The sequence below is a fragment of the Acyrthosiphon pisum genome, chromosome X, assembly GCF_005508785.2.
Source record: "Acyrthosiphon pisum isolate AL4f chromosome X, pea_aphid_22Mar2018_4r6ur, whole genome shotgun sequence".
Taxonomy (NCBI): Eukaryota; Metazoa; Arthropoda; class Insecta; order Hemiptera; family Aphididae; genus Acyrthosiphon; species Acyrthosiphon pisum.
The window spans coordinates 59925673-59942138 of NC_042493.1; the positions used below are offsets into that span (position 1 = coordinate 59925673).

Consider the following 16466-nt stretch of genomic DNA (forward strand, 5'->3'; position numbering starts at 1 on the left):
AAGCACCCCCCTATGTGCGCCTATGACTGTGCGTATTATAAAAAAACAAAGTATTATTTGCCTACTATTATTTTCCCAAATGTTTTATTCTGTTGCATACAATAAATACACATTTTTTGTATCGTATTTGCAGAATAGCTTTTTATATGACTGAATCGGCTGGCGCTAGATTGGCGGGTGCCCACCGGTTTGTCACAGAACACGAGACCGGCCACGGCAAGGACGGCGATTCGTGCGCGCCGTCTGTCACAGAACACGAAACCGGCCGCCTCGCATACGAACCTACGATGATGACCTACGACAGAACGCTGTGGGCGTGGCTTCGAGAGCAGCAGCAGCCTATGCCGCGGGCAACCAGCGTTATGGCCGCTATTCAACCACCCGCAATCTCCAACCACAGACATTTTATGGGCGGCTCCTGCGACGACGCGGTGGGCGAGACCAGGCTATAAATACGAGTGCGGAGCAACAAATCTAGTCAGTGTGTTCAACGGAGCTTTCCGCAGCAAGACCCACCCAGGGCAGACTTGCACGGATAGATTTCATACACATTATTACGATTTAAAACCTAAGAAAAATTGTAATTTTTACCTTACGTTAAAACAAACAAAATACATAAATACAGACCGCTGAAAGTTATTTTCCTCGCCAGAATAATCGTTGTTGGATAACTTTTAATATCATTCGTACTTTGTGTTATTCACCGCTAACGTTGTTATTGAATTATTGTTGGTAGCTGCAAAAATGTTGAAACATATTATTGTGTTAGCTTTATATTTGATGGCTTATATTATTGGAAATATAGATGCAGAACACGAACAACATCGTTTAAATCGTGAGTATATTTTATTTTTTTATTGCGTATTAAGACAAATCGCTTATTCGTATTTATGAAGAATCTGAAAACAGATAATTACAATTTGAATTCATATAAATAGTGTTATTTTAATAAAATAGTAATCAAAACATATTATGAAATATAACGAGATTTCTTATTACCTACGTTATATTTCTAACAGAATCTATTAACATATAATAAATATATAATTTATTATGTTACTTATACATGAAATTGCCTATTATACAGGGTGTATCTTATGTCATTGTACGCGGGGTATTTTAACGATTATAGATCGATGACATAGAATTTCGTTAAAACGAAAACAGTCGAGCTTATTTGTTTTTAACAGGCAACTTTTTATAATAATTTCAATATTTTTAAACACGCAGGTGTACCAATAGAAAAATCAAATTTATTTTTTCAAACCGTAATTACTATATTTTTTAATGGATTCTGGTAAAGCTATTTTTTCTGGAAATCTTGATAGTCAAATCATCAAATTTGATTTGTTAGTTTATTAACTATGATCCTTTAAAGTTTAGTAAAATATGCATTAATACTTTTAATTTAAATAATTGGTATAGGTTTAATTTACAAGAGCTAAATAATTTTTTCTTATGACTAACTTTTACAACATTAAATTTGAACAATAAGTTCCCTATATTGGTAGGAATCGCATGCAAAGTATAAACTTGTTATATAAAATTCTTTAAGAATTTATATTTAACAATCGTAATTTAAAAAAAAAAAAAACTATTGGCAAGATATTTAGATAAATATTCAATCTCAATATAGGTTTGTACCTAACTTAGGCATACTTTTCATCCGAGTTAATTACGGATTTCCAATATTATTATAACAAGAACCAAATACCATAAGGTATTACCTTAGTCACCTAATAATGATTCCAAATGAATGGTATTGTAAGAGAAGTATCATAGGAATTTAAGATAGGAAAAATTCAAAATAATGTAAATGTCCAAAACTAAAAAATATGAAGGGTTATGAATTTAAACTCCTAAATTCATATTTTGCATGTAATACCTACCAATATATAGAACCTATATGGTTCAAATTTTAAGTTTATCCCACTATGAGAAGAGCACCACAAGACATTGCACTTTTTTCATTACACAAATTATTTAACCACCGTACATAACGGCACTAAGGCATTAATATGTCAACAATCGAATACCATTTACCACTTTACCATACTTACTTTAGCCACTTAATAAAGAATCCAAATTTATGATATTGTAAGAAAAGTAACTGTGAAGTAAACAATTACGACTACCTATAGTAACAAATTAAAATAAGAATACTGATTTTGATGATTGTATGTTAAGATAAAAATAATGAAATACGTTCGCCAACAATTTTGTTTGTTTTTTTTTTTTTTTTTTGGGGGGGGGGGGAGTGTCATTAGATTGCCAATTAAACTACTTAGATGTATAAAAATAAAAAAGTTAAATAATTGATTTGACCATCAAAATTTTAATAAAAAAAAAATTACCGGAATCCAATAAAAAATATAGTATAGTTACCATTTGAAAAAATAAAGTTGATTTTGCTATAATCTAGTAAATAACTTTGTAAATTTTTAATGTTTTTAAGTTTAGTATTCATAATCATGTTTAATAAATGTTTTGTTATTTTACTATTAAATATATTTTAATTAATTTATTATTTTCTTCAAATTATAATGACTTAAAACCTAGTGCATGTAATTTTATAAGACTTATGCTCTTTGTCATTAAAATAACTAATAATTAGTGACTTTTTCTTATAAAAAAAAATTCTGTATAACGACTTATTACCATACGCATTCTATTTTATCTCGTAAACCAAATCCCTCATCGGATCTACAGTGATACCATTCAACGCAGCTTGAAATTTCACACAGAATTACTGTCTAAATTGAAAATGTTCAAAATTGACTTAAGAACTTTCTCTTAAAAACCATCCAATTTCTCGATTGGAGCAATTACCAATGTCATATTAATTATTAGGAGTACCTTTGCCATAACCACATGAGATCACAAACGTAGATATCTTTTAATAGCAAATTTATGTTCTACACAACAAATTTTGGGTTTTTAATTCTAATTAACTCAAAATCAAACTTAATGGTAAGGATATTATTCTTAAACAAATGCCTATATATTGATATTTTGCTACACATGTAAGTTTGTCAGTGGTTGTGACGTTCTCTTAGTTGTTGTCAACTATCTTGCTCTCTTTTTGTTGGTAAAATACCTAATACATTTTTAAACACTATTTAATTATTTAGAATTCAATAAATTTATCCACTGCTATGGTAAGTAATTTGATTTTACTTTACAGTATATACAACATATTTCTCTTATAAATACATTGAGTTTCGCTCAACTTAATCATACTTTTACAGTATTTATTATAAAAGTTTATTAGTCTGTAATTTTGATTTTAAAAAAAATATGAAAAATAAATTATTATTACACAACGATCAAGTACATAGTTCAATAGATAGTTTCAATATGTCAATTGATTAGGGGTTACTTGAGAAGATTTCGTACCTACTGGTTTATATACGGTTTTCTCCGTCTTACTGACCCATGTAAAAATGTAAAAATATTTACTGTGACCACTCGTTGGTTTTTTAATTTATTCAATTATTTAAGTGAGTGATGAGTATATTGTAAAATAATAATATATGAAAATGCTAATATAATTCACATAAAAATTAATACATCGTAAAAACCCAACGAGACAAGACATATAATGTTCTTGGTTTATGATTCATTATAGGTCAATTCACTATAATATTTAATATAACAGCACAAATTTGTAACTGCTGGACTTACATTAAAGTATATTACCTATCAATTTATGTAAGACGGAGACAACATTATACTATGTGGATTCTATTGCTTATGGTGCATTTATGATTTAATGATGTGAATAATTTATTTTATTTTTACTGAATTCTAAAACATAGTGATATTAAAATAAATTATAAACTGCAAAATTTAAAACTCACTGAATGGCTATTACATCAGTGCCTAAACCAAATTGAAAATTGTATAAAAATAATGAATTGTCACGCGATTTCGAATTCAATCGGTTCAGTGAGTTATAATGAAGTTCTGTAGCTGCATTTAATAAAATAAAATATACCATATAGTTGTTATTCTATGATCAAAATGTCCGCCATTTAAAATTATTATTCGGAGAACATACAAAATGGGACAATTTTAACTTGTTTTAAATAAACAAATAAAGTTATTTAATGAATATAATGTACCTATCAATCATATATTTTAGAACTGGAACTGATATATTATTACATACATAGTATAAATCAACTAAATATCAAATGACAAGTACCTAAATATTCTACTAAATATAGTATGGAATAATTAAATTTTTTTAGGTAGTTATTTTAAATTATTTTAAAAAATAACGTAAATAGTCCAGGCCTTCAACACGATTTTATAAACCAGTATAAACAGTTAGAATACTGAAACCGAAAACAAAATCAAAATGAAACTAAGAACGAAAAATAGGAAACTGGTATTATAATTTAAAACTGAAACCAAGAAAAATTTAAAACCGGTATTAAATCCAAAACTGAAACCGAAAAAAATTGGAAAACGGTATACAAACCGTAACTAAAACCAAAATTTCCTAATACCGGTATTGAAAAATTGAAACCAAAATCGAAAAAATTATCTACTGGTAGATATACAAAATCGAGACCGAAACCGAAATTTTTTTCAATCGATTTCAAGCCCTGATTTTAGCCCAAATAGAAAATGTGGCACAAAAAGAAAATCATTTTAGTTTTCGGTCAATTTCAGCAGATCGTTTAGAAATCGTTTTCCATGTTTAAAACACCTCACATCACACCCTACCTACACAATATACTGTCATCATTATTAATACTTTCGGTCCCGACCAAAGTTGCTCCAGCTTAAGATTTAATCTTTCAATAAATATATTTGTATAAAATGTATATTGTATATGCCATATTTCTTTCAATTATAGTATTAATATAATATACGACCATTATCGAAAATTTAATTCAACGAAAATAATTTCTTTTTTCGTAAAATGATGTGATCTATAAAAGTGTATGATGCAAATCATATAACATGTACACATATAAATCTATAAGCACCCTTCAAGCCACAAGGAACCTAAAGATATAACTTTATTTAACTTCGGATGGACCAACATCCATTATACATCTGACTTGGCACGTTCAAAATGAATAACATAAAATTAGTCAGTAGGCACAAACGTACGGATGAATTGATTTTATAAAGATTTATTTGCTGTTATTTATAATCAAAACTTTTATAGAGAATATGTTTGTAAATGAAATTATAAAAGGAAATAAAGGTACGTTCATTTTTTAAACTATAAAATATCACTAATTTATTATGACTAACATTGTTAGAAAACTGTAAGTGCTGGTTGTGTCTGTCCACCGTGACGGTAATGCACAGCCATTACTCGTCCAATTGATTGCACTTATTGCCCTCGATACAAAGACGATGCACAAAATCAATAATATAAAATTATGAAGGGTTTTTTCAAAAGAGGAATAGTATTCAATGATCCTCGACGTTCGCCACTTGTTTTTTTGTGTTTAACACGCAGTCCATACATGAGAGTTGGTCCAAAACGTACTATTACCAAAATTGCTAAAATTGAGTTAGGTATCGATTCTTATGGAAAAAATAACGATACATCGATTTGCGTTTCCAGAAAAGATTAAAACGTACTATTATTTCCATACATAAAAATGATATATTTTAGAAAATCAAAACGTACTTTTTCCAGTTTTATGCCCAAGTTAAAAGAAAAGGAACAAATCATTAACTATATCAAAACGATCTATTTCCAAAACGTAATAAAATGTAATTTTATAATATTTAATTAAGTTTTAAATTAAATTAACAATATAAGTCTAGAATATTTAACACTTTGAATCGTTTTAAATATAAATAATATATTATTAAATAATTTTAAAAAGAAATCTTTTATTCAAAATGATTTAACTAGTTATAAATGGTTAGTTTTTATTGGAAATGTTTAGATACAGAAAATCGCTTCTCCTAAAAAATCAGTATTTTGGCAATAGTACGTTTTGGATTTGCGCCCTTCACATACACTTATATATATATATAGGTACTGTTGAAATATACAATTAATATTAGTATTCAAACCATGTAAACGCACGTGCGTGTACAATGTCGTTTTCTAATAGATACTTACGCAGTTACGATATAGCTGTAAAACACTTTTACTATCGCTTTCTATATTATATACGGATACGGGATGACCTCTACTAATCATATATATCGGGCCTTTGAAGTATGTAATACTCACTTGCAAAGGCACCGTCGTACAGTGCGTTGTGGTGTGTGCACAGTCACGTTAAATTGTCCAGTTGTACGTTATTATATATTATACTTATACATAATCATATTGTCATGTTATTATTTGTTTATATTAATATTAAAATCATTAGTCAGTCAAGATGCAAATTCATCAGGTACGTAAACATATTATGTTTCTTGGATTTTCTTAAAATTCTTGTCTATTAACCTTTGAATATCCATATAATTTTCATAGCTCTTTTTTGAGATTTGACATGATCAATCATGTCATTGACTTTTCTAGAAATATAAAAGCCATTGTGATATTTACACTTAATAATTCGAGCATGATATTTTGGTTTGATATTCGATCCATCAGGTACGGAAAATTGAGTGTTAATGTTCGTTTTATATCAGGCCAGTGGCGTCATTTGGGGGGTGGCAGGGTGGGCATTTGCCCCCCCCCCCTTGTCATTAGCGGCCGCTGTCGGGCCGGGTATGGGCTAGTTTTGGGCCTTTATATAGTAGCTAATAGGTAATTTATTTAAGTAACCTCTACATATATGTATTAATTATTTAGTTATTGCGTTATCTCTCAAAAAAATGTAATGGGTTACTTACCTGTATGCTTATGATGTCAACCTTTGATACTAACTAGTAAGTATACAATTATGTATAAGGAGGGTATTTGTATTGAGATAAAAATGCAATATTGTAATGTAATGTAATGTAAATGTTAGCGAGCTTTTTTTTCAGTTTTATTTTGGGCCGGTCAAAAATTTTGCCCCCCCCCCCTCTCAAAAACTGAAATGACGCCACTGTATCAGGCTAAATAATATATATTTTTATATTGCCCCGGCGTTCACAAGTTTGTGAAGTTGATTAGAATGAAATATAAAAATAGTAACAAACTGAGATTAACCTATGTGTATTGTGTTATATAATTTATATGTTCATAGGGGGAGCTGTTGCATTTCAAGACATATTGAGGGCTTTATGTAAGTATACATTAGATAGTAGTCATTGTTGATGATTATATATATTAAAATGGTATGTGATACAAATACGTATTAGTCATATAATCAAATATTATGTTGGTAATAATGATAATACGTAAATCGATCCTTAAGTTGTTCTAATGTAAATGCATACCTATAGGCATACACATAGTAACTATTAGATTTGTTATATTATTATTACATTTGATTATTTAAAGATACATCAGGGAAGAGGGAATTAATTTACAATGAAAAAACATCTGCATTATTGCTGTATTTTTCAGTAATATAACGATCACATCTACTAACAATTGTATAAGGAGAAAGGATGTAGTTTTGAGGCGGATTTAAAAATATTTTTAGGGGGACTTTACCTTACGATCTAGTTAACGATAGTGTACTGTTTTGTTGCTACCTGGTGGGAATTTTACAATATAGATATTCAGTATATCCGTCCAAATTTAAAAAAAATTGTAATAATATTACAAGAACTACAAGCATTTTATATTTCTTCCTGTTGTTTTTTTATATGTCTACTATTTTATAATAATATGTGTTATTATCAACCTATTCAAAAGTATATAACACTTTTAGTTTTACTGGAATCTCTGTATTTCATTTTCTGGTATGGGCTATTATTTAATCCAGGGACTGGAACCTTTATGATTTTATCGGTTTGGGTTTAGGTTTCGGTTCTCAAAAACCCTAAATTTCGTTTTCGGTCCAAATTGCTATTATTTTCAGAAATACTACATCAGCTATTGCGATTTGCGATTCAATAATAATATTGATATCGATTACATGGAAATTAGAATTTGGGTTTTTGGTATTTCTTTTATGACAATTCTGTTGTACTTGTACACATATGACATATTAATATTCTTATTTCTTAGCATTGACAAACTTTTATAGGTCTACGATTTTATAATTCTTTATTATTACTAATAATTAGTTATTACCTATTTACACAATAGATAAAATATCTATTGTATTTTGGAACCGAAAAAACCGTAAAAACCTCTTCATCGAATTTAGGTTTCGGTTTCAGTTTCGGTTCCTAAAAAAATGTGTTAAGGGTTCCGGCCCGGTTTCGGTCCCAAGATTTTCAAAAGGTTTCGGCCCAAAACCGGTCAATTTCGGTACGGTTCCAGTCTCTGGTTTAATCTAATTGTTCTAGTCATGCATATAAGGTATATTTCAGTCAATTTCATATCAGGTAATCGTTCATCGGCTATGTTTATATGATAAAAATTTGGAAGGATCCTGTAGCTGATATTAATTCACTTTTTTTGGCGCTATTTATTAGTTTTGGTCTACAATAGGAAGCTGATTTGAACGAAATTGATTCATAGTTTAATTTATATTTTGTAATTAATTTATGAACTTTTATTTGTATGTTTGAGTGTCCTGAACATAAAAACGTATGATAATATTTTTAGTACTTATAATAAGTAAATTGTTCGATGAGGATTTAATATAATATTGTATTATAATATGTATTACTCATGCGAGTCGACTATTCAAATTATAAGCAGTTTTGTGTTCACACTGTCATAATATGTTTATATCACCGCTAGGGGATATTGAGTTATTATTCACAATAAAATGTTTCATTTAGATTGACTAATAATTCATTTGGAAACTTTGTTGAATATCTTTAAAAAAAAAATCAATAACAAACTGAGATGTACGTGTAATATAATTTATCTTTTTACAGATGTTAAAAAGGAGTACTCATTTAACCCTGTAAGGGGTAAATATCTTCTACCATTGGACAGTAAGTATAAGTTACAAGTTACTTGCACCTAGTGTTATATTTAAATTTGTAAAATGTATAATGGGCTTATATATATACTATAAATTATATTACAATAGGTAATAGGTACAAATAAAAATACGCACTATTCATTAATCATATTATCAAATATGTATTAAGGATACATAATACATAGAGCGATTCCTAAATTGTTACAATGTAAATCCATACCTATCTCCTATTACGTAGTTACTAATGTAATTATTGATGTATTATGGCATTTCATTAATTGGGAAGTGTGGAAATCGTCGTACTGAAATTAATCTTGGCATGATACTTGTAATAATGTAACTCACACGAATTCGGATAATCGTATTAATACCTATTTAGTTGTTAGAATATTAATTGTATCACTTATAAGTTAGTTGTGCGCAAAATACAAAATTGTTCAAGAGTCTAAAATAAAATGATAGAGGTTGTGTATGGAGTTTCTGCCTAATTACTGGTATTTACTACTTGTCACTTACTCGATGGAATTAGCTCAATGATCGACTCCCTGACGGGTCCCATACCCACGGTCCACCGGGAGCCCTCAGAAGGTGCTCACCCAGCCCTTTCAGTCAATTAATATGCTGCAATGTACCAGGTACCATTTTACCTAGATGGTACACACATATTTTAGTTTTAAGATATAGTTTCTTTATTTGAAAGTATAAGCGTGTGATTTCAATGTACTTTTGTGCATGATCTTACCGAGTAACAGTTGAATACACACAAAAAATAAAAAATAATATGAATTTCAACTATTAATATTATAATATACAACTAATGGCAGCCATTTATAAATCAAAAAAAAAGTTTCTGTTTCCACCGTGAATCTCAAGACTGTTGTTACAATGTCAGAAAATACTTTCATATTGCACATCTAGACCATAAGAGGAATCACTATTTCAAATTTTAAGTTCATACGTTTTGTTATTTTTGAAATGCAGCGCTGAATGAGCGAGTGAGTGCATGGTATTTTGCTTATTTATATATATATATATATATACCAAATACCACCCTCATTCATCGCTACATATTAAAAAATACAAAACGTATGAACTTAGAAGTTGTATGAAGCTCAAACACTTAAATTTTGGAGTAGTCGTTAATCTAATGATTTAGGTGTGCAATAAGAATCTTCCGATATTTTTATTTTAAAGATATTGTCAAATAGGGATCTTGAGATACACTGTGGAAATTGAAACTTTTTTTTTTTTTCTAAATTTTTGCAATTGGTTACAGATTATAATAGACAATAGTCAAACTAAAAATGTATATCATTTCTTTTTTGTATATAACTTGTGGTTATTGGTTACTCGGGTAGATCATGTACGGGCATGCATAGAATTATCCAGCTTACGCCCCCGAATAAATATACTTTACCTTAAAACCATATGTATTTGTCTAGCTTATATACTCAAAAACAACTCCATTGAATAAGACTAAAATATCAGAGAGTATTTTTAGAGATGTAAGAAAAGTTTAGAGAGTAAATAGCTTAAACCACATTAAAAAATACCAATTTTCATTTTAATTTTTCAAATTTTCAATTTATTTCATATAGATAGGTACACCAACACTTGCATTGTGCTAAATTAATAATTTAATATGATCATATATTTGTATGTTGTTATTAAGTAGGTCCACAAGTATTTGTAGTGGATTATATTGAAATATAAAAACAATAACAAACTGAGATTTATATAAAATATAATTTATCATTTATAGGTGATCACTTTAAAAATAATCAAAAACTTAATTATTTAAAAGAATTAATCAGTAAGTATACATGTCTAGTTATTAATAGTGTTATATTTTATTAATAAATAACATATACTGTGGTTATTGAATCCATAATATTATATAGTAGGTAATATAGATGATTAAGGTGGTTCCAGTCATTCAATAAAAAATATTTTAGACCCTCCGCTGTGACAAGATTGTGAGACTTTAGAAGGTTCGATTTTAATGCTGTAAAATTAATACCATTTCTGAACATCTTCTCAAGAGAACGGTGGGAGCTTTTTTTAAACAATTTTTTGAACTTTTAACAATATTATAATATTTATAAATTTCAGTTTTTGTATGTATTTTTTGCTCCCATAGCTGATCTAAATCCACTGTATTCCTGATACTATTTATTGGTTTAGTGTATAATAAAAACCTAGCTTATACAGAAATAATTCATAGTATAAATTTGAGGAGAAAACTGAGGGTCCTACTACTAACCTACTCCATTGCACCATACTTAATTAATACTTAAAATAATATTATATGATTTTAATGTTGTAATTATTACAATTATGTGTAGTTTATTATATTTAAATATATAAACAGTAAATAATATTTCACTTTGTTACTGTTTTTATATATTATATAAAAAAATATACTTTTATAGCCCTTGAATTCAAACAGATTTCGGACGAAGAGTTAACAAAAAAAATGAATGAATTGGGTAAGTTTACATGACTGCTTATCGGCTATAACATAGTTATAATAATATAATATTACATTTTATTATTTAATAATAAATTTATATATTATATTATTATAATTCAGCATCAGGGAAAAGGAAATTAATTCAGTATGAGATGGTATATAATAAATTGTAGTCTTGTTGTATACTTTCTTAGTAATATAACGATCACACGTACTAACAATAGTACAAGGAGAAATTATGTAGTTAACAAGTAGTTGTAAAAAACTCTTTTTACACCAAAATTATTATCTGAGGCTGTACCTAATATGTAGGTAGTTAATGTTATTGTGCCGTTTTCTTCCTACGTGGTCGTGGTGTGATTAATACGACACACAGATTTTCAATACATCTCTCCATATTATAATTAAAATATTACAAATCCTCATAATGATAATGTTACAAGTACCGCTAACCGTTCATGTATTCCTTCCAGCTGTTTTATTTTATACCTACATACATTTTTATAATATAAAGGGTGTCTCAAAAAGAACGCCGGATTTAAATCTGCTATACATTAAATTTATTTTTCTTAAAAAAACATTACAAATATATCATTCTCTTCAGGATAAATTGAGGTTTAACAGTGAAAAACAACATCGGGCATATGACCCCCCCTACTAGCCCTACAGGCGATTATTCTTTCCATAAAATTTACCATCACTCGATCACACATTGCCCCATCAAGTTCGTTGAGGACACAACGAATTTCTTGCTTAAGTTCCAAGACGTTTCGGACTTTGTTCTGGTAAACTCGTGACTTAGTGTATCCCCATAAGAAAAAATCACACGGCGTCAAGTCGCAAGATCGAGGTGGGTAGCTTTGGTCTCCACGCACGAGGAATTAGTGTGTCCGGGAACTTCTCACGCAGCAGAGCGATTTGTGACCGTGCTATGCTCAATCATTTTTTATGGCCTCGTTTGGACCAAATGAACATCGAAAATGTATGGTTTCAGCAAGACGGCGCAACTTGTCACACTTCAAGAGAAACAATCGCTCTGCTGCGTGAGAAGTTCCCGGACACACTAATCTATTTATATGACCTACTGTATACTAAAATCTTATGTTATATGGTTTATTAGCTCCGAAAACTCAATATAACGATAGTTGTAAGTAGTTTTTGTCAATGATAATATATAATAATAATTATTGAATGTTTAATGCCTTTATAATCCATGTATATTTATTACTGCGTATTATGCAAGTGTCTATGCAAATATAAAATGTACCATTTATAAAGTAACAATAAACACTTACGTGAACCTAATTCAAATCATTTCAGCTCTACTGACTCCGTTTATTTTTTATTTTGCGGCTAACAGTAAAGAAGGTAGATAATTATTAAACTGGTTACAAACCCATAAATTATAAATCTCACACGTTACAAAATAATTTACTATTATTATATTATAAATTATAATAATATACTCGTATACTCTTTAACTATTATTCGGTAGGTAATATAATTATAATTCAACTAAAAATAAAAAATTGTATCCAATTAAACTGTTATTTTTTTATTTTTTCAAAGATATCTTTAAAAGTGCGTCATCGTATTGTAATGCTTACAGTTTCTTTTGAAGGTAAATATTACATTAATAATATAATAACTACCTAGGTACCAAATATTAACCAAGAAGTTGATAAATATATATATTATGATCAATTTGACTGTGTACCTACTATATAATACACAGGATGTGTAATAGGGAGATCTGACATATAAGATAACTTTTGTTCTAATCATTATTTTTATTTTTATTTTTTTATATATTATTATATAATTTATAGTCACTTGCGTTACACATTTTGATTTATATTTTTTTTTTTAAATTAAAAATAGCCAATTTTTTTTTTATCTTACTCTAAGAACAATTTTTATAGTGAATACATTTATCGAAGTCAAGTACCTAGTTTATTTTTCAGAAATTGTTTAAATATCAATATTTATTTTTGAGTAAATTAATTTAAGAACTTTTTTTGTCTGGCCTTCCTGTTAAAATTTGTATATTTATTATTTATGTAGTTATTGAACATCTATTAAAGTAGTTTCCATGAGATTTGATCGGTTTTTGATTCTTAGATTTCATGAAAACAACATGTACTTATTTCAATTAAATTTATTTAAATTTTGTAATTTTGTCGTGATTTATAGCACCTTGTAAGTTACAATATTTTTTATATTATTACATAAAAAACATTGAAATGTCTAATTAATTTTTGTGGGTAATATTGTGTAGAAAAATAATTATAAAGTTTATTCAAATTTAAAGAACATCCTATATAATAAACAAAATATTCTGAAATTCTAGAAAAAAAAAATGAAAATATTAGGGGTACATTTCGGCCGCCGCAGGGAAGAAGGTCGTATCCCTGTTTTCACAATTTTTTTATTCAAGTTGCCATAACTATTTGTGTGTAGTCCCCGCGAAAACGGTAGTGACTGAATTTTACTGTGTAGAACTTCTTTGATTGTTTTATGCTACTATTAGTTTCGCGGGAACTACAAAAACACAGTTATGATAACTTGAAAAAAGAAATTGTGAAAACAGAGATACGACATATTTCACTGCGGCGGGTGATTTAATTGCTTAACAATTTCATATTTTTACTAAAAAAACATTTTAATAGAATGTAAAATTATCAAAACTCATGTACTTACCTACCTATTGAATTTAGTTGCGTATCTTCTTTATTCAATAAAAAGTTATAATACATACAAGTCATACGCAGTACCTTATAGTTATGAATGTAGTGGGAAGTATTTTAAGTTATTTGGAAGTCTTTGGATTTAGTCGGAATACGTGGAAATTAAAGGGAATATTGTTAATTTAGTGGGAAATCTTACATTTAAAAGAAATTGTTTAAAATTCCCTACGCGTGGCTGAATGTTATTTTTTTATTATTTAGCGTGGATTAAACGTATGTTTTTAAATACATGCACGTCGTTATGAGCAGTAACTTTATATATTTTTTTTTTACTTTCATCATATGCGCAGGGTGAAAACTGCAAAAAGACATACGCAGTAAACGTGTTAATGTAGTTGCAAGTCTTGTAATTTAAGGAGACGTCTTGTATTATAGACGGACGTCGATGAATTTAGGTGAAATAATTGGTATATAGGAGAATGTGTACTTATTATATTGTAGTGGGAAGTCTCTGCATTTTAAGGGAAGTCTTTTTATTTTGTCGTAAGTGTTATAATTTAGTCGGAAGTCTTTGAAATTAGTCAGAAGACTTGGAATTTAGAAGAAAGTCTATTGCAGGTACCTTATATATAAGCAAGTAAACTATCAATTGCTACTATAATATTATGTATTTATTAGTCCATAATTAAAAAAACTAAATTAAATAAACTGTTATTTTATTTTATTTTTTAGATAAACATACAGCTTCATATGAATATTGTACTAATTAAATTATATTCACATGTTACACTATTAAATAAATTATATTGTTGTATAACTTAACTACACAATAATGATCTAAATGTACTTATTATAAAAATAAATATAAAATAGAGAATATAATGTAATATGAATTTATTAATTTATTTGTTTCTTTAAATGTCTTTATAAATATATAAAACATAATATGGTGTATTTGGAAATATTATTTTCAGTTAATGGTATATTATCATTGACCGAATGTTCAGTGTCAAAACTTAAGGCAACGTTTATGAAATAATCCTTAAGTATATTACAAAACTAGATTCACTAATATACCATATTTTTTTTGAATCTTATTTATTTTATTTATATTTTCCTATGATCTAATTTATAATATTCCACTAGTTTAGCCTTTCTTTTCATTTATTACATGTTCGATAACATATTAAACAAGTATGGAGACAAAGAGCAACCTTGCCTTACTCCTTGACGTATATTTGCTTCTATTTTGCTTTCATTTACATATATTTCAGTGGTTTGACCTTTATACAAGTCCAATATTAAGTGCCTGTCTTTCCAATCAACTCCTTTAGAGTGTTAAATAGGAGCTTCCAATCTACCTTGTCGAACGCTTTTTCCAGGTCTACGATCTATATACGTTCTCTGTTCACATCAATTCTCCTTTTCGACGACGAGCAGACCAGCAGCCATACGTGAGCCGGCAGTAATTCGCTTCCAGATCGAATTACCTATGGCCGCCGTCACCGCTGCATTGCCACTCGCCGCTGACCAGCACGGCAATCAGTTCAAACCAGGGTTGGCACGAAAAAGCCCACCCCGAAAAAACCCGGGCTGCTTTTCTGGGTTAAACCCTCTTGATATTTTGAAAAACCCATAAAAAAACCCGGGCTGCTTTTCTGGGTTAAACCCACTAATTTTTTTTGAAAAAACCCATAAAACCCGGGTTACTTTTCTGGATAAAATAGAAGTTCACTCTTATTTTTTTTTTATTTTTTTTAACTTGTGTTAATTTTCAGAAAAAATTATCTTATAGGTATTATTTATTTTTCTAATTAAAATATTAAATTGATTTGAAAAAAACTAAATAATTATTTTAATTAATAAGGTAGGTACAATTTTAGTAACAAATAAAAATCTAACAACAAAACAAAAAACTTAATAATGCCACAAACGTAGTAACGTCAATAAAAATTAACAATTGGGAAAAGTTCTGAATGTTTATATCTTGTATTATTATCATATAGTTTTGGCGGGGCCAGTATAGAGATAAGTGATAACGCGATAAGGGAAAAAACAAAAAACGCATGGAAAAAATACATGGAAAAAAATTCCGATTTTTATTTTTTTCGGATGGGTTTTTTCAGAAAAACCCCGATAAAACCACCCATTAATATTTTACAATAAAACCCACAGGGTTTTTGGATGGGTTTTTTCTGAAAAAAACCCAATAAAACCACCCATTATTACTTTTACATTAAAACCCATCGGGTTTTTGGGTTTTTTGGGGTTTTATTTGAAAAAACCCGAAAAAACCCAACCGGGTTGGGTTTTTTCTAAAAAGCCCGGGTTTTT

General features: G+C 28.7%; 1 protein-coding gene across 11 annotated transcripts; it reads left to right on the plus strand.

Annotated features, from left to right (window-relative positions):
• The first annotated feature begins 453 nt into the window (after positions 1-453).
• On the plus strand, positions 454-15064 carry LOC100166702 (uncharacterized). 11 transcript variants are annotated; one of them, XR_003839229.1, is made up of 14 exons: positions 454-835; positions 3132-3158; positions 5186-5224; positions 6360-6383; positions 7167-7205; positions 8923-8982; positions 10735-10785; positions 11405-11461; positions 12566-12592; positions 12766-12813; positions 13015-13066; positions 13639-13644; positions 14634-14769; positions 14865-15014. XR_003839229.1 is itself a non-coding variant. In XM_029488658.1 (14 exons), the coding sequence occupies exons 1-11, from the start codon at positions 745-747 to the stop codon at positions 13062-13064; spliced, it is 513 nt and encodes a 170-aa protein (XP_029344518.1). In that variant the 5' UTR covers positions 454-744; the 3' UTR covers positions 13065-13066; positions 13639-13644; positions 14751-14765; positions 14865-15014. The 11 variants fall into 11 exon arrangements, 7 of the variants coding, with proteins under 7 accessions (XP_029344518.1, XP_029344565.1, XP_008189863.1 ...); XR_003839246.1 differs by having other exon boundaries at positions 14634-14750; XR_003839235.1 differs by having other exon boundaries at positions 14681-14769.
• The last annotated feature ends 1402 nt before the right edge of the window (positions 15065-16466 follow it).

What these genes read in the sequence shown, in the direction of transcription:
- LOC100166702 (XM_029488658.1), top strand. Translation starts at nt 745, where the DNA reads ATGTTGAAACATATTATTGTGTTAGCTTTATATTTGATGGCTTATATT. An exon ending in AAAAAAAATGAATGAATTGG is followed by an intron (nt 11,462 to 12,565) that starts GTAAGTTTACAT and finishes ATGGTTTATTAG; the next exon opens with CTCCGAAAACTCAATATAAC. An exon ending in AACTCAATATAACGATAGTT is followed by an intron (nt 12,593 to 12,765) that starts GTAAGTAGTTTT and finishes AAATCATTTCAG; the next exon opens with CTCTACTGACTCCGTTTATT.